General features: G+C 65.6%; 1 protein-coding gene across 2 annotated transcripts in view; it reads left to right on the top strand.

The window, feature by feature from the left end:
• Positions 1–13,704, top strand: part of SLC12A5 (solute carrier family 12 member 5) — a 29,601-nt gene extending 15,897 nt beyond the window's left edge. For both annotated transcript variants that reach the window (XM_059827288.1, XM_059827289.1), the window contains exons 5-27: positions 70–124; positions 1,164–1,294; positions 1,494–1,735; positions 1,812–2,023; positions 4,370–4,537; positions 5,562–5,660; positions 5,843–5,900; positions 6,668–6,842; positions 7,733–7,851; positions 8,161–8,259; positions 8,387–8,506; positions 8,682–8,786; positions 8,873–9,041; positions 9,968–10,163; positions 10,246–10,415; positions 10,495–10,626; positions 10,993–11,100; positions 11,272–11,394; positions 11,475–11,662; positions 12,003–12,017; positions 12,613–12,746; positions 13,295–13,405; positions 13,545–13,704. In XM_059827288.1, coding sequence (XP_059683271.1) covers positions 70–124; positions 1,164–1,294; positions 1,494–1,735; positions 1,812–2,023; positions 4,370–4,537; positions 5,562–5,660; positions 5,843–5,900; positions 6,668–6,842; positions 7,733–7,851; positions 8,161–8,259; positions 8,387–8,506; positions 8,682–8,786; positions 8,873–9,041; positions 9,968–10,163; positions 10,246–10,415; positions 10,495–10,626; positions 10,993–11,100; positions 11,272–11,394; positions 11,475–11,662; positions 12,003–12,017; positions 12,613–12,746; positions 13,295–13,386 — 2,910 coding nt within the window. In that variant the 3' untranslated portion in view covers positions 13,387–13,405; positions 13,545–13,704. The remainder of the gene's footprint in view (positions 1–69; positions 125–1,163; positions 1,295–1,493; positions 1,736–1,811; positions 2,024–4,369; positions 4,538–5,561; positions 5,661–5,842; positions 5,901–6,667; positions 6,843–7,732; positions 7,852–8,160; positions 8,260–8,386; positions 8,507–8,681; positions 8,787–8,872; positions 9,042–9,967; positions 10,164–10,245; positions 10,416–10,494; positions 10,627–10,992; positions 11,101–11,271; positions 11,395–11,474; positions 11,663–12,002; positions 12,018–12,612; positions 12,747–13,294; positions 13,406–13,544) is intronic.
• The last annotated feature ends 3,763 nt before the right edge of the window (positions 13,705–17,467 follow it).

Genomic DNA, 17,467 nt, shown 5'->3' with positions numbered 1-17,467 from the left:
CTCCCCTGTCCCTCTGCCCCAGTGAGGAGGGAGCTCTGGCAGGTGCTGACACTGTGTTTCTTCCTGCAGACAATGCTGACGGCCATTTCCATGAGCGCGATTGCCACCAATGGTGTGGTGCCAGGTAGAGCCGAGCCCATGTCCGTGTCCGCTGGGGGCGAGGGGATCTGGCTCCCTGCTGGGTCGGGTGCCAGCGGGAGCCCCTGTGCCCCAGAAGGGCCGGGACGAGTGTGGCAAAGGGCTTTTCCCAGAGAGCATCCCCCGAGGCCATCCTGCTCCCTGGGCTGAGCTCTGGGGCTGCCCCGCGCCATGCGCGGGAGGGCAGACATCGCTGCCAGCCGCTCCCCGACCCTCTGCCACCAGCCCGCACAGGTTCCCCGTGGCCCAGGGGGAGCGGGAGCTGGAGCCGCCACCCGTCCCCAGAGCTGCGAGGTGCAGATGGCAGCAAGAGCCGCCAGCCACGGCTCCTCCCTCTGCCAGACTGGCGAGGCCGTGGGGGAGCCAGGGAGACATGCCAGCAGGAGGCTGGGGAGCCGGGCGTGCTGGGCGCCACGGGCTGGGCGGTGGGGCGGCCTCTCCCGCCGGCCTCCCTGAGCCGTGCCAGGCGCGCTGCCGCTGCTGTGTGCCATCTCCACCCCCGGGGAGGCGCTGGTGGGGTCTGGCTGTGTGGGTGCCCTTGGGCTGCCTCCCCCAGAGCATGCCCAGCCCCATAGAGCCCCAGGGAGCTGGGAGCGGGCGAGCTGTGCTGGCCCGGCTGGTCTGCTGGGCTGGGCACGGCACTGACAGCCCAAGCACAGGCTGTAATTAAAACTATTTATCATCCTGCTGCCACGGCGGGACCATCGATCCTGGCAGCCTAGCTCTAAGGGCTCCTCTGGGAGGATGGAGCAGGGCATGGCCCATGTCCCTGGGGCTCCAGTGCCTGTCTGGCGGTCCCAGGGGACACATGTCCCCGTGGTCTTCACACCTGGCTGCTGGGATCCCAGGGAATGGCTCTGCCAGTGTGGTCGCTCCTGCTGCTCCGGGGCTTGGGGAATGCGTCCTGCTCTGTGCTGGAGAGGGTTCCAGGGCTGCCCGGGCTCCATCCTGCCCTCCGGGACACCTGGCAGGGCTGGGGGTGCTGCTGGGGTCTGGCTGGGACTCACCTTTGCTCTCTCCGACAGCGGGTGGCTCGTACTACATGATCTCGCGTTCCTTGGGACCCGAGTTTGGTGGGGCCGTGGGGCTCTGCTTCTACCTGGGCACCACCTTTGCCGGCGCCATGTACATCCTGGGCACCATCGAAATCCTGCTGGTACGTGCCTGGTCCTTTCCCTTGCGTGGTGCCGAGGGCTCAGGTCCTGGTAGGACAGCTCTGCCCTCGCCTGCCCGTGCTGCCTGCTCCTCGTGGCTCATCAGGGAGCTGAGGCTTTGCAGTGGGGCCAAGGGACCCTTCCTCAGGGTCCCCTCCACGGGGCCATTAGCTGGGTGGTGATGCCATGACTCTCTCCCAGGCCTACATCTTCCCAGCCATGGCCATCTTCAAGGCAGAGGATGCCAGTGGGGAGGCGGCCGCGATGCTCAACAACATGCGTGTGTACGGCACCTGCGTGCTGACCTGCATGGCCACCGTGGTGTTCGTGGGGGTCAAGTATGTCAACAAGTTTGCTCTCGTCTTCTTGGGCTGTGTCATCCTCTCCATCCTCGCCATCTACGCTGGCGTCATCAAGTCGGCCTTTGACCCGCCAAGCTTCCCGTGAGTATTGCGTCCCGCGGGGCTGCGGCGGGGCAGGGGCATGCAGTTGCATGGCTGAGTGCCTGCCCCGCCCCAGGATTTGCCTCCTGGGCAACAGGACCCTCTCGCGCCACGGCTTCGACCTCTGCACCAAGATGGTTGTGGAGGGGAACGAGACAGTGGGCTCCAAGCTCTGGGAGCTCTTCTGCACCTCCCGCTTCCTCAATGCCACCTGTGATGAGTACTTCACCATGAACAATGTGACGGAGATCGAGGGCATCCCTGGTGCCGCCAGCGGCCTCATCCAAGGTGGGCACGGCATGGGAATGAAGGCACAGGGACGGAGGCACAGGGATGGAGGAGTGGTGATGGAGGTGTGGGGATGTGGGTGCAGGTACAGAGGTGCAGGACAAGCCGCGAGGAGCCATGATGAGGCAGCAGCCGTGCTTGCCGGGCAGCTCCGCTGGCAGGGCTGGTGGAGGGGCTGGTGCTGGGGGGGGGGGGCATCATGGGTGTGGGGGGCCATCCCCTCAGGCGTGCCAGGCAGGTGGTGTGGGGCTGGGCGGGCAGTGCCAGGTCCACGTGAGGGGACGTGTGGGCGATCCCTGCCGTGGGCTGCTCTGACCCTCGGGCGCAGCGAGCCACGCTTGCACTGTCCTGGGCAGCAGGACGGACTCCTGCACTGTGTGACTGAGCTGGGCACTGCAGCCGTCCGTGCGTGGTCTGTGCCAGCCAGACCGCAGCAGGACGGCTCCGAAGCATGCCCAAAGGCTGGGGAAGAATAAAGCCTCCCTCTGCTGCTTCTTGGCCTTTGGAAAGGCTGGTATCGATCTGAGGTTTCGCGATCGCCCCTTGGGGGCACTTTGCTGCTGCAGCTGCAGCCGTGCTGGGCGAGTGGCCAGGGCTACAGAAAAACTCGTGAATTTGCTGGGAGGAGCCACTTTTGACCTGTTTTTCCGGAGGTGGTACATTTGCCAGGTGCTCACACTCCACAGTGGGCAGTGGAGGCCGATGCTCAGTGCCACACTCAGAGGGCATTTGCGGACCCCTGCTCTGCGGGGCCGTGCTGGTAGGACCTGCTCTGGGCGCTCCCGCACCGGTGCAGGTGTTGGGGCTCAGGAGTGCAGCACCCCGTCGGGCTTCCCTGCCCGCAGAGCCACGAGCAGGATCAGCCCTTCCCCGGTGCAGCAGCCAGGCCCAGCGCTCCTGTGGTGCTGGGCTGGGTGTCGGGACAGCGGCTGTGCTGCCCATGCAGCACGCTGGGTGCACCCAGTGAGCTGGTGGTGGCTCCGTCTCTGGTGGGTCCCACACAGCAGAGCAGGGGTTGGGGCACCCGAGCACGGCTGACGGTTGCCACAGGGCAGCCCCGGCTGCATCTCCTCCAGATGCCAAGGCTGAGACTGTGCCAGTGCGGCTGCAGGGCCGCTCCAGCCCGTCCCTGCCGCAGTGGCTGCGTGGACCCAGGCACGGGAGCGTGGACTTTGCTAAGCGTGTGGCACTTGGGGCTATGGCTGCCAGGCTGCGTCACGGCGATGTGGTGGAGCATGTTCGCTGTGTGTTTGGGAGGGTCCCGATGGCATCCCATGCTGAGGTCTCGTGGGGCGGATAAGGAGTCCCTGGCTGCTGGGTACAGCCTGCTCCTGCTGGGGACCCTCCTGCTGGGGAGGGGACATGGACCCCTCACTTGGCCTGACCAGTCTTTGTCAGGGCAGCAGACAGCAAATACTCCTGCATCTGTGGCACACAGGGCAGAGCCAGGACCCGGCTCCGGGGTGGCTGGTGGCGAGGGTGACTGGGCTGGCAGTGTCTTGAGACAGGGTGTCCCTGTGTGGCCCTGGCAGAGGTGGCTGGGGATGGCTGTGCCTCAGGCGCTGGGTCTCTCTCCAGGGAGAAATTTGCTTTTCCGGGAGGATGAGCCAGGCAGGGCTGTGTCGGTTGGGGTTGCCAGCCCTGACTGTCACCTGAGAGTGGTTGGGGAGATCATGTGGCTGGGGAGGGGTACTAGGTGCCGGGTGCTGAGGGCTGGTCCCTGTGGGGCCCCTTTGGACCCACTCAGCAGCCCCTTTGCAATGCCACGCCAAGGGCTGTCGGCCTCTCCCTGCCATGCCCAGGCGCTGGCTGCTCTCTGCTCCAGTTTCTCACCACGATCTGCGGCCAAGGCAGCACGCGGAGGGACACTAAGCCTGTTACATCAGCCCCGCACTCGTAATCCCATCAAAAACATTATCAAGTTACTTTGACACGATCCACTTTCCTTAAACCTGTGTTGATCAGCATTAATTATATTACCCTCTTAATTATTTGCTACTGCAATCCCATGTCATCTGCTCCAGTATCGTGCAGGGACGATGCCAGCAGCAGGACAGACCTGCTCTGGCCGCCCACCCGTGCTGCCAGGCCTGTTCCCAGGCCGGGTGTTTCTGCACATCCGTGACAGGCTGAGGATGCCCCATCCCTCGCCCGCTGGATGCCAGCGGCCCTGGCTGCTGGCCGTGCTGGCTGCTTACTGAGGCCGGGGCAGGGGGAGGCAGCGCTGAACGCCCCTGTACTCCATCCCTTGGGGCTGCGGGGCGGGAAGGAGCTGTGCCGGCTGCGGGCGGCTCTCCGGCACCTCCTTATGCCAGCCGCGCTGCCTGGCCTCCTGCCTCCTCACAGAGAACCTCTGGAGCTCATACCTGACCAAGGGCGTGATCGTGGAGAAGCGGGGGCTGCCCTCCGTGAGCCCCCCCGACACCCCGGTGGACATGGACCAGCCCTACGTCTTCAGTGACATGACCTCCTACTTCACCCTGCTTGTTGGCATCTACTTCCCCTCGGTCACAGGTGGGAGCCGCCGGCGGCCCCGCTCGCGTGCCACGGGGTACCCGCTGGCGCACATGCCACCGGGCGTGCTCCTGCGGAGCCCCACGTGCGCCTGCCCCCCATGCTGGGTGCGGCAGCAGCGGCGTGGGGGTGGATCGCAGCCTGCGCCTCCCACGCAGCCGCCCGCGCTCCAGATCTGGCGGTGCCGCCCGGCGCTGCATTGACGTCCCGAGGCTCCGGTATTTATAGATCCCCGGGGGCGGAGGAGCCCCCCCCCCCGCCCCAGTCCCACTGCGGAGCTGCCGCAGGGTGCAGCTGCCGGGTCACGCCTGCAGCTGCACTGGTGCTGGAGCCGGTGAGACCCCCCAGGGCTGCCCCGGGCACGGTGGTGGCTGGAGGTGGCTGGCGCTGCGGGGGTCCCGGCAGTTGGACGGGTCCTGCAGTGCCACTCGGCACACAGACCCTGGGGCCCTCCTGCCCAGTGCCCACTTGCCGGCAGGTCCTGGTTTTTGCGTGGCATGTGTCCCCCCAGTGCCATGGGCTGAGCTACAGGTGGCCACGTCCCAGCTGCGGGGTGCTGCCCTGCTGCGCGCGGTGGGACGGCCGCCCTGGCCACTGCCACAGCAGGGGTGCAGGTCATCCCTCGGGCCAGCCGCATCCCAGCCTGGCCTCCTGCTTTCCCAGAGCAGCGCCGGGGCTGGACCTTGTCCCTGTCACTGCTGCAGTCACCGTCCCTGCTTGAGCTAATTAAGGGCTAATGAGACAAGTCACTGAAGAGTGTTTCGAGCCTAATCCTTGACTGGCCTCAGCCTGCGGCTCGGGGGGAAGTGCTGGAGGGGACGGGGGGAATGGGCTGGGGGCCCCAAGCCATGGCAGTGCCTGCTCTGTTGCCAGCTGTGTGCACGCTCCCCATCCTGGCACACCACCGAGCTGGTGCCCTGCCGCACCCAGGATTCACACAGTGCCCAGTGTGAGCTGTCCTGTCGGCTGGGATGGGCAAGGGCTGCGGCTCTGCCTACCATGGCACCATCCCCTCTTTTCCCAGGCATCATGGCTGGTTCCAACCGCTCTGGAGACCTGCGGGACGCCCAGAAGTCCATCCCCACGGGCACCATCCTGGCCATTGCCACCACCTCTGCAGTCTGTATCCTTCAGGGCTTGCCTGAGCCTGGGCCATGGGGCTGAGAGTGGGTGGGCTTGCTGTGCGGGGCCGACCTGCTTGGGTACCCCGCCGGGCTGGGACGGGGGTCCTGACACCCCGCTGGTGGGGGGCGGGCAGGCAGACGGGACTCCGTATCCTCCTGGCTCTCCTTGACCACCCGGCAGATATCAGCTCTGTCGTCCTGTTCGGGGCATGCATCGAGGGGGTCGTCCTGCGTGACAAGTGAGCGTAGGGCAGGCGTGGGGGGAGCCCAGCAGCCCCCCGGGAGCAGCCCCCGGGAGCAGCCCCCGGGAATGGGCTGTGGCAGGGGCAGCTCCAGGGGGAGGTGGGGGCGTGGGCTGCATCTGGGACACACTGGGAGGACGGGGTGGCACTGGAGGGTCCGCGGGGGTCCTGGGGTGACAGTGCCATGTTGGGGGGGTTCCTGGGGGGGGGCCTGTGCTTGTAACAGGCGCTGGGGGCTTGTGTGTGTCCTGACACCCCCCCCATGTTTTGCTGCACATCCGCAGCCCTTCCTCCCGCTCCAGGGCTGCAGGCGGCATGCTTGTTTGTCAACAGGCAGGGCTGCCTGCACTGCCTGCGTATCTGGGGCAGCCCAGCTCGCCGCACGTGGCAGGTGACACTTCTGGGTCGCCAGCACCAACACAAATGGGACCCAACCACACGCAGCCTTAAACGGCCTTCTCCCAGCACCGGGGCTGGGGAGCCCCCTCCCACACCTCCCCCTTGTCCCCTGACACGGTCACGGGTGGGGGGGATGGGGACAGACCCCCAGCTACCTGAGACCCCAGTCCCTTGCTCACCCCCCACAGGGGGTGGGGGCCATCAGCAGCCGGGGCAGGACCCTTCCCCAGTCCAGTCCTGTCCCCCCCACGGTGGTGGTCCCTCGGTGGCCGACCTGCTGGGGGGTTGGGTTGTGCCACCACAGTGCTGGCGCTCTCGGGGCTCGGCCATGGGACGGAGCCATAGGTGATGCTGGTGCCCCGCAGGTTTGGTGAAGCCGTCAACGGGAACCTGGTGGTTGGCACTCTGGCGTGGCCGTCCCCGTGGGTCATTGTCATCGGCTCCTTCTTCTCCACATGTGGGGCCGGGCTGCAGAGCCTCACCGGAGCCCCCCGCCTCCTGCAAGCCATCTCCAGGGATGGGATCGTGCCCTTCCTCAGGGTAGGTGTCCCCTGAGCCCAGCACTGCCAGCCCCGAGCGCCCACCGTGGCCGCGGCTCCCACCAGCATGGGAGACCGGCGGGAACCCATGCTGCCCGCACTGCCTCCTCCTGGCACCACTGCCTGTCAGAGCAGCCCGGCTGCCCTGCCCTTGTCCCGCTGGCACGGGTGCGGCAGCGGGTGGCCGTGGTGGGTTTGGCTGCCATGTCGGTGGGAGGAGAGTGTTGGGAAAGGTCAGGATTCCCTTCCCCCGCTGCCGTGCCGCTTCATATTTATCTGCTCTCTGAAGACGCGTTCTCACAACCTCATCTCTCCAAATCCAACCCGACAGCTCCCCCCAGGGAAGAGCGGGCTAATTTTATCCTCCCTCCTTCAACCTGCCAGCCCCAGCCTGAGCTCTCGCTTGCTTGCACCGCCCGCACCCTCTAATCCGTCCAGACACACGCCCCCGACCCCCGCCCTCACGCTCGGACCCCCTCCGTGTCCCCACAGCCGCAGGAGGAGCTGCTCTCCACCAGCAGCATGTCTGGCTCCACGCTGGCTGTGGCCAGGCTGAGCTGGGGCTTGTCCCTGGGTGGGGGTCCCGGGGGGACAGGGCCTGCTCTGGGTGCGGGGAGGGCTGCAGGGTCTGCCAGGAACAGGGTTGTACTGGCAGTGGAAGCCAGTCCCACCAGCCCTGGGACCGCTCCCCCAGTGGGACCCGGCTTGGGACATGGGCCAGCTCATGGTGGTGCTTGTGCAGCCCTGGTGCACCCGATCCCTGCTCCCGGCCAGGGCTGGGCACATGGGAGGGTCTGGTCCCATTGGGCTGTGCCAGGGACCCTTGCTCAGGGCCGTGTGGCGCTGGCGCCGCAGACCCATAACATATTCCTCTCCTCCCGCCACTCCCAGGTCTTCGGCCACGGCAAAGCCAACGGGGAGCCGACGTGGGCCCTGCTGCTCACAGCCTGCATCTGCGAGATCGGGATCCTGATCGCCTCCCTGGACGAGGTGGCTCCCATCCTCTCCATGTAGGCAGCATGCTCTGTCCACCTGCACCTTTGCAAGCTGCAGACAGGCCTGCACCCCCTCGCCCCGGCCAGGCGGGTGGGGTGTGCGGGGCTCTGCTTCTCGGCTCCCACCGCCTGGGAAGGGGGGAGCCCCACAGGGAGCCCAGGGCCCCTCCTCGGCCGGCGTTGCTCCGTGGCCCTGGCTCCCCTGCCTGTCAGCAGGGCCCACTCCAGCGCTGGCCACGCCGGGGCTGGGAGGTGTGGCGGGGCCTGGCTGCAGCCCCAGTCCGGTCCGGTGTGCCCGGCTCAGCCCCATGCTCTCTCCTGCAGGTTTTTCCTCATGTGCTACATGTTCGTCAACCTGGCGTGTGCAGTGCAGACACTGCTGAGGACGCCCAACTGGCGGCCCCGCTTCCGCTACTACCACTGGTGAGCTGGGACGGGATGGGAACGGAGGGGATGGGGTGTCCGGCCACCCGCCTGGGCCACCCCCAGCCAGGGATCCCGGCACCGCTGAGGGGGCCGGGGCATGCTGACGGTGCAGTGCTCTCCGCAGGACCCTGTCCTTCCTGGGCATGAGCCTCTGCCTGGCGCTGATGTTCATCTGCTCCTGGTACTATGCGCTGGTCGCCATGCTGATCGCCGGCCTCATCTACAAATACATTGAGTACCGCGGGTAAGGGGGGCCATGGAGCCGCAGCACCTGCCCAGCACCAACAGGCGCGCCTCAGCCCTTTGGTGTGGGCTGCTCAGGTCCCCCGGGCTGCTCCTCCTGGGATGCTCTGGGGTGCCGGCGCGGTGCTCCGTGACTGGAGCCGTGGGCATCCCTTATGTGCTGCTGGTTCCCGCAGGGCGGAGAAGGAGTGGGGCGACGGGATCCGGGGGCTGTCCCTGAGTGCAGCCCGCTACGCCCTGCTGCGGCTGGAGGAGGGTCCCCCACACACCAAGAACTGGAGGTGAGGCTGGGCTGGGGGGGGCACCAGGAGGGCCGGGGCGGGGGCCGGCCGGGCTGCGGGTACTGACTGCAGAACCATCCTTCCAGGCCACAGCTGCTGGTCCTGGTCCGGGGGGATCAGGAGCAGAACGTGGTACACCCGCAGCTCCTATCCTTCACGTCGCAGCTCAAGGCCGGCAAGGGCCTCACCATCGTGGCCTCCGTGCTGGAAGGGACCTTCCTGGACAACCACCCGCAGGCGCAGAGGGCAGAGGAGGTGAGAGCTTCCTGTGCTGGGGCCGCTGCCTGCACCGGGCTGGGTTCTGCCAGCAGCTGGTGCCCACGGCCATCCCCAGGAGCCCGGCGGCATTTCTGCCCCGCAGCCAGGGCTGGCGGCCCGGGATGGCTGGGAGAGCACGGGGGCGGCATGCTTCCCTGGTGCTTGGGGCACTGCGGGGACCTATGGTCCCTTGCCCCCCTCGCCAGATGCCAGAGGCACCGGCACCAGCCGGGCGCTGTTCCCAGTCTTGGCTAGCTGCTGCAGGGCTTGGCACGGCACGGCATGGCATGGCACGGCACGGCACGGCACGGCACGGCACGCACCGTGCTCGGCCAGGGGCTGCTGTGCTGCTGGGCTGAGCAGCCCCTCAGCTGCCCCATGGCCGCTGCAGCCTGACCCTCCCCACGGCCCCCCGCGGCCCCTGCGGCCTCGGTGCCAGGCAGGGTGGGAGACGGGAGCCTTTCCCTGCCGGAATGAGAGCCCTCCCCACCCCCCCACACCTCTGCACCAGCCGGGCGGCCATTAATGAGATTAAGCCCTCGGAAGCAAACAGTTTCTCTCCCAAGCAGACATGTTATAATTTCTCTGAGTAAATAACTCTAATTGCCACTCCGCCGCCCATCAGAGCCCTGGCACAGGGACACCCTCCGCTCGGCACGGCGCAGAGCGATACGCCAGCTCTGCTCACGGCCAGGCCTCACCCCTCCGAGCCCAAAGCTGCCAGCCTGCCATGGGGCACGGGGACCTGCACCCCACACCCTGCTCCCCTCACCCCACACCCTGTGCCCAGCGCCCAGTACCCCACACCCTGCACCCCGTACCCTGCCTGGCCGGGGTGCCACTGCCGGGGCTGGCATCCGCTCTGCCCGCAGCAGGCGCCCGTCCCTGGGCCCTGCGGTCTGACCCCCCTCTCCCATTGCCAGTCCATCCGCCGCCTGATGGAAGCGGAGAAGGTGAAGGGCTTTTGCCAGGTGGTGATCTCCTCCAACCTGCGGGACGGCATGTCCCACCTCATCCAGTCCAGCGGGCTGGGGGGGCTGCAGCACAACACGGTGCTGGTGGGCTGGCCCCGCAGCTGGCGCCAGAAGGAAGACCACCAGACCTGGAGGAACTTCATCGGTAGGCACTGTGGAGGGCGGGTGCTGCCAGGCTGGGCGGGGGCTGCGAGCTGCCCCAGCTGACATGGCCCTTCCCCTCCCAGAGCTGGTGCGAGAGACCACGGCCGGGCACCTGGCCTTGCTGGTGGCCAAGAATGTCGCCATGTTCCCGGGCAACCAAGAGCGGTTCTCAGAGGGCCACATCGACGTCTGGTGGATTGTCCACGATGGGGGGATGCTCATGCTGCTGCCCTTCCTCCTGCGGCATCACAAGGTAGCTTGGGCCTCACGGTGTGGGGCAGGGGGCTGGGGCCGTCCCTGCCGAGCCATGCCGATGCCTCCCTCCCTCGCAGGTCTGGCGCAAGTGCAAGATGCGTATCTTCACGGTGGCGCAGATGGACGACAACAGCATCCAGATGAAGAAGGACCTGACCACGTTCCTGTACCACCTGCGCATCACCGCGGAGGTGGAGGTGGTGGAGATGGTGAGCGCTGGGACGGGGGTGTGTGCCACAGTCTGGGATGCTGCGCGTGGGAGAGCCAGACAGACCCTGCCACAGGGGGACACAGCACCATGGGGACACACACAGCTCCACAGGGGGACACAGCACCACAGGGGGACACACCACCATAGGGACATGCAGCACCATGGGGACACAGAGCACCACAGGGGGACACAGCACCATGGGGACATGCAGCACCATGGGGACACAGCACCATGGGGACACAGAGCACCACAGGGGGACACAGCACCATGGGGACAAGTAGGTCCACAGGGACATGCAGAGCCAGGCTGGGAGCAGTGGGTGCAGATCACCCTGCCCCACAATTTCTTCTGTCCCCCCCCACAGCATGAAAGTGATATCTCTGCCTACACCTACGAGAAGACTCTAGTGATGGAGCAGCGCTCCCAGATCCTCAAGCAAATGCACCTCACCAAGAACGAGCGGGAGCGGGAGGTGAGAATGCAGGACAGTCTGGGTGGGATCTGGCCCCTGTGGTGGCTGTGCTGCCGGCCGAGCTGCAGCTCTGCACGCTCAGTCCTGCTGGGGAGCTGGGGCTGCAGTCTGGGGTCTGCTTGGCCAAGCCCTGTTCTGACCCACTCCCCTGGCTGTCCCTGTCCTGCACAGATCCAGAGCATCACAGACGAGTCCCGCGGCTCCATCCGGCGCAAGAACCCAGCCAACACACGCCTGCGCCTGAGTGTCCCTGAGGAGCAGGTGGGCGATGGCGAGGAGAAGCCAGAAGAAGAGGTGAGGGGCTGTGCCAGGAGGGGGCCCGGGCAGGCGGCTGGCCCCGGCCCCTGCCCACCGTTCCCCTCTCCTTTCTGCAGGTCCAGCTCATCCACGACAAAAACGCTACCACCTTCTCCAGCAGCTCCCAGTCCCCTGGCGACGAGGTGGAGACAGCCCCCGAGAAGGTGCATCTCACCTGGACCAAAGAGAAGTCTGTTGCTGAGAAGAACAAGACCAAGAGCCCCGTCAGCCCTGAGGGCATCAAAGACTTCTTCAACATGAAGCCGTATGGCCTCGCATGCTGCCACCCTGTCCCACCCGCACCCTGCGGCCCTGGCCATCCCTGCCTGCCCCAGCCAGGCGGGTGCAGGGAGGGCCCCGGCAGCACCGACTCGGTCCTTGCTCTGAGGGGGGGGTCCGGCAGCCTGGGTGCCCTGAGCTCACCCCTGTGGAGGGGCTGGGTGGGATGTGGGGTGGGGTCCCCGCGCAGACCTGCGCTGATGAGGAACGGGGTGCCTGGGCAGTGTGTGCTGCAAGGACTCGGGGTGCACACCCGCCGCTCACCTCTTCTCTCTCTCTCTCTCTCTGTCTCCCCCCGCCCCCCGGCCCGGTGGTGCTCCTGGCAGGGAGTGGGAGAACCTGTAAGTCTGGGTTTGGCTGGGTGCCGGGTCCCAGGGCGGGGGGGAGAGCTGGGCCACGGCTTGTGGGGCAACATGCCCGGAGCCATCGGGGTTGCCCCCGTGCAAGAGGGCAGCTCGGTGCATCGTGACAGCTGCTGCTGGCGTGGTGCTAGACGGCTCACCCAGGCGGCGTGCGGGGGCTGCGGCTGCCAGCCCCTGCACAGACTCCGCGTGCCGCGCAGTGCCCACAACGCGTGCTCCCCATCTGCCCCGCTACGCTGCCGGCAGCTTCCTGCAAGCCTAGGCTCAGGCACCTGTGGTGACGCTTGCACCGTCTGCTCCTGCTTGCTCCCACACGGTGTGGCCCCAAGCAGCCGTGGCATGCTGCTGCCCACGGGCACTGTACATGGCCCTGCAGCTCATGGCCACTGGTGCAGGCTCAGAGTTGCCAGTGGCCACACTGGGCAAGGCTTGTTGCTCCTTGAGCTCGTGCTGCAGCCCAGCCCTGGACCCCTCTGGGGCTGGAGGCCAGCCTGCCCCATGGCCCCTTGAGTCTGGTGTGGGGCTGGAGGCCAGCTATGCCTATCCCTGTGCCCACCCATGCTGTCGCCCTCAGGAACCAGTCCAATGTGCGGAGGATGCACACGGCTGTGAAGCTCAATGAGGTGATCGTGAAGAAGTCCCAGGATGCCAAGCTGGTCCTGTTGAACATGCCGGGGCCCCCGCGCAACCGGAAAGGGGATGAGAACTGTATCCTTCCCGCAGGGCTGCTGCCTTGGGGCTGGCACCAAGACCCCTCTCCACAGGGGCGGCCAGGGGCCAGCGGGCCATGACTCCCCCAAGGCTGGTGGTTCTTGCAGGTGAGCGTCGGGGCACAGGTCCAGTGCCAGAGCCCGGATGCCCCCCCACGCCTCCTGCACCCCGCTGGGTCCGACAGCAGTTGTTGGCACCAGCCTGCCTGTCCAGCAGAGGTGACGCATGCGGGACGGGTGGTGAGGCACATGATGTTGCAGCCGCGTGTGTGAGTGCAACGAACAGCACGTCGTGAGGGTGCAGGCAGAGATCTGCCGGGCTCAGCTGCCTGCTGGGATGGGCTCAGGCACAATCCCCGTCGTGTGGTGTCAGTGCGGGCGGGCTCCCCCGGCCAATTGGCTTGGGCCTGACCCCACCAGCTCCTGGCTCTGGTGCAGGGGTGTTGTGCCGCAGGCTCGGCTCCCTGGGCGCGGGGCCGGGCAGGGAGGGCACAGGGCTGTCCCCGTGCTCCATCATGGCGTTGGTCCTCCTTGACAGCCGTGCAGACATGGAGTTCCTGGAGGTGCTGACGGAGCACCTGGACCGAGTGCTCCTGGTGCGCGGTGGGGGCCGGGAGGTCATCACCATCTACTCCTGAAACACGGCGCGCAAGAGAGGTTTGTCTGCACGCTGAGAGCCCCATCACCCCTTTGCACCGTGCTCCTGGAGGGGAGGAGGGAAGGCCTGATGGCAGCCGGTGTGCAGAAACTTCACCTGGCTTTGGCCGTGCCCCTGATCTCTCCATTCGAACTGCAGCACCAGATCTTCCGGGAGCATCCAGCACCAGAGCAGCTGTTCCTCATTGCAACATCACAGCACTGCTGTCCTTGTTTATATATAAATATATACACTGTACTGTGGACTGAGCACCAGAGCCCAGCGCTGCCACCACCGCCCAGCCCCGGCAGGGCCAGCCCCGCTGCCGGCCCCAGCACTGCTGCTTGCAGCCCCTCGCCGGGCAGGAGGGTGGCTGTGCCGAGACGGGCGCCCAGCCCCGCCGTGCCGCTACCCCTGTGCGGAGCTTGGCTGGACGTGCCTGTGCCCTGTGCCGTGTGACTGCCCACCGCTTGCCACTCGTGCCCTGCCTCCCGCAGAGGCGCAGGGAGAAGAGAGAGGCCACCAGCATGCTTTCCTCGCCGGACGCTCCTCTCCCCACCTCTGGCAGCGCCTGGGGCTGCCTCCCACGGCATTGCCTCCCGGCCGCACCTCGCCAGGATGGGCCCGGACAGCCCCACCTTGCTGCTGCCTCGGTGCCGCCCGTCTCTGGAGGCTGTGGGCCAAGCTTGCGGAGATGCAGCATGATGGTTTGGAGGGGGCAGAGGGTGGGGGGCAGCTGCGGGGGGTTGGGTGCTGGAGCGCAGCAATCCCACGACAGCACGAGCCCCGGCCTGGGGTGGGTGGGGGGTGCTCCCTGTCCCCCTCCCCACTGACTCCAGGCTCTCTCTGTCCTGGTGCTCTCCTGGTGCTTGTGCAGTGGTTGCTGCATGGAGCTGCGGTGTCCAGAGCTGAGCAGAGACCCCACCATGTGCAGCGTGAGCCAGAGCCGCTCTCTGGCCGCTGGAGCTGCGTGGGTGCTGCTGAACCCTTGAGGCACCAACGCCTGCTCTTGGCCCAGGTGCAGAGGCGTCCTGTCCCGTCCCCCACCTCGCTCCTCTGCCACACTGCACCGGGAGCTCCCAGGCCTCCAGCAGCAGCCAGTCCAGCTGGTCCCAGCACCTGCACATGCATCTGGGTCCCTCCATGCCCCACTGTGCTCTGTGCTGCTCCCCAGGGCTTCACTGCTAACCCGGCCCCAGCCCCAGGCAGTCACAGACGCTGCTGTGGGGCTGTAGGAAAGTCCGGATCTGTGCGTAGTTTTAACATTATGCAAAGTCCGTTTGCCTGGTCTGACAGGGCCAGACCCTGCAGCGAGGGGTGGCTGTAGGGTCCCACTGCCCCCCAGCATCACGGCACTCCCTCACCCAGCTGGCCAGGGTGGCCCAGGCACTGGCCATGCAACCGCTGCAGCCCGAAGCCTGTCCCCTCATGCCAGCTGGTGCCGCAGCAGGCAGCCCCCGCGCGCAGGCAGCAGGGCACCCCGGGGCCGTTCAAACATGTCTTACCTTTGGCAGCAGCTGCAGGGTCGCCCCCCCGTCGTCGTGCCCCCCCCAGCATCTCTCACACCAGAGAAACTGAGGAGCTTTTAACAAATGTGAACGGTTCCAGGAACCACGCAGGAAGCGGTGCCGAGGGCAGCCAGGGCGCCCACCGGCGCCCGCCCTGGCCCCATGTACATAATGTACATAATACAGTACGTGTATTTTTAAAGTGATCATATTTATGTTAATAGAACCAGATGAAGTCTATATATAGAGATCTATATCTATTCTGAGAGATGCAGGGCTCTGCTAGCACCAGGCCGCGGGGACGGAGAGCCAAGACGGGCTGCTCCTGCACGAAACGGGCACCCATCCGTCACACCGAGTGCTCTGGAGCGGTGGTGAAGGTTACAGCCTTCCCCGGCCACTGGCAGCCCCTGGGAAAGGGCCAGGTCGCAGGTTCATTCTCTTCTCAATTTAGCTTCTTAAGAGTTTTCAGGGAAAAGAAGTCACAGACTTTTCTGAACTTGTTTCACAGCAGATTTGAGCTTCCACTCGAAGTGCAGCCTGCTAAGAGTTGCCCTCTCCCAGCAGCGCTGGCTGCTTTGCACCAGCCTGGCCCAAAGTGGCAGCGCTTTGTCCCCCAGGCAGAGCTGAGCCCCTGCGCTGGAGCGCTTGCCTCCTCGGCCCCCCCCACCCCCCCCGAAACTGCTCCCCAACGCCACCCCACACCCCAGCAGCCTCTCGGCTGGCGCAGAGGGAGTGGGTGCTGCCACAGCATTCGCACGGGTGGCCTGGCATCGGCTGCCTCCTGCGCAGCATGGCTGGTCGCAGCACCCAGCCCCTGCCTGCCCATCCCTCCTGCCCACTGAGAGCAGCTGCAGCCCGCGGCTCCTGCCTCACTGAGGGCAGGGAACTCCCTCTGCACTGGGTGACGCCAGTCCCTGTTCCCTCTGCAGAGCTCCTCTACTCCTCCAGGTCCAGGCCAAAGCTATTTGGGGCTGCTTGGATAAAAAGCAGTGGGGTTTTTTCATGTTGGTTTTTTTTCTTTTTTTTGCTCTAAGATACTACTTGGAGACATTCCCAGACCAAAACCAAGCCCCAGCTGCACATCTGTGCCTGCTCATACCTTGCTCCTACATTTCCATCACTCCCAAAGTGCCTCCCTTCTCTCCAGCAGCAGCCACAGCCAGACTTTCTGCCACGGTTGCTCAGCTATGTGCACGGCTGCATCGGTCTGTGTTGCAGACTCTGGTGTGGAAGCTAGTCCCAAGGGCATGGGGCGCTCAGCGTTTCCAGGAGGTGACCGCCAGGGTAAGCTGGGACCTGGTTTCAGTGCAGGAGCTCCAGGCTGATGACTGCTGCAGACACATAGGGCAGCACTTGCTGGTCCTGCCACCTCAGCCGCTCAGGAGCTGTTGAAGGAGCGCAGGCGTCTGCAAGTGAAAAGTTCCTTTAGCTTTGGGAAGGGCAGCCCCATGGGAACTAGGATTTGCCAGTGTCTAGCTGTTCTGCCCCTTGGAGCTGGTCCTACGCCACCACACACACGCTCACATGCTGTTTCCAGCCTCCCAAAATTATCTGAGGCACTTCTGCAGCAATGGGGGAGGCACGCACAGCAACCTGCCCACTCATCTCATGTGCTAGCACCATGCTCGTTGGGCCTAGAATGCTTGCCAGCCGCTCTGCCTCTTCAGAAGATGTCACCCTGTAATTACAGCTTGGCTACTGCCCCGCTATGCCACTGGGCCTGCAGCTGTGGGCACTGTCCTGCAGCAGCAAACCTGGTCCCCTCCTGCCCCGGCGCATGGGGCAGGTCAGCACTGAGGGCCCAAGTGCAGAGGCAGGTTACGCGCAGCAGCAGCAGCAGCCGCCAGCGCCTGCTTTTGCTGAGGTCACAGACAGCATCCACCCTCGGCAGCATCAGGGCAAAGAGCTCTTCCGTCAGCCACAGGTACATGGTACCAGGGAATGACACTGTCTGCAGAGCAGTGGTGAGACGGCAGGCCAGGGCATGCTTTTCCACTGAGAGGTTTGCTTCATCACCTCCCCAGCATCACCAGCGGATCCCATTCCCCCTCAGCACCACTTCAACCCCCAACGGTAAAGCTGCGGTCCTAACTCCCCCAGGGAGCAGGAAGGCGAGCCCTTTCCATCACTACCACTGAAAAAACGGTGTTCCCCTTCCTCATCCTCCAGCGAGAGCAGGGGCACAGCTCTAGACAGAGCCAGGGCTGCCTCAACACCTTTGCCAGGCAAAATTTGGCTGTGGCAAGAAAGGTGCTGGTTTCTGCAGCGAGTTCTCACTCACCGTTGGCTGGAGAGGGCCAGTTTTAGCAGACAGCACTGCATGTTAGTTTACAAACCCAGCCCTGCACGTTTGGCCTCTGTGAGTGTTCAGTTTCCCCATGGAGCACCCTTCTGCCGTTCCACCTTGGTGAAGACAGTGTCCTCCTCTGGTAGACATGCAAGTTCCTCCTTGGCACATGCGCAGACACGTTTCGTTTTTTGTTCCAGACAGGAAGGTCTTGACCCCCAAGTTTGTTTCACAGGCAGGCTGCTGCTGGGAGCAGCGCTGAGCAGACACGACCCACCAGGACG

This window comes from Gavia stellata, chromosome 20 (assembly GCF_030936135.1).
Source record: "Gavia stellata isolate bGavSte3 chromosome 20, bGavSte3.hap2, whole genome shotgun sequence".
Taxonomy (NCBI): domain Eukaryota; kingdom Metazoa; phylum Chordata; class Aves; order Gaviiformes; family Gaviidae; genus Gavia; species Gavia stellata.
The sequence above is the reverse complement of the archived record's forward strand: the minus strand, read 5'-3'. Positions and strand labels throughout refer to the sequence as shown.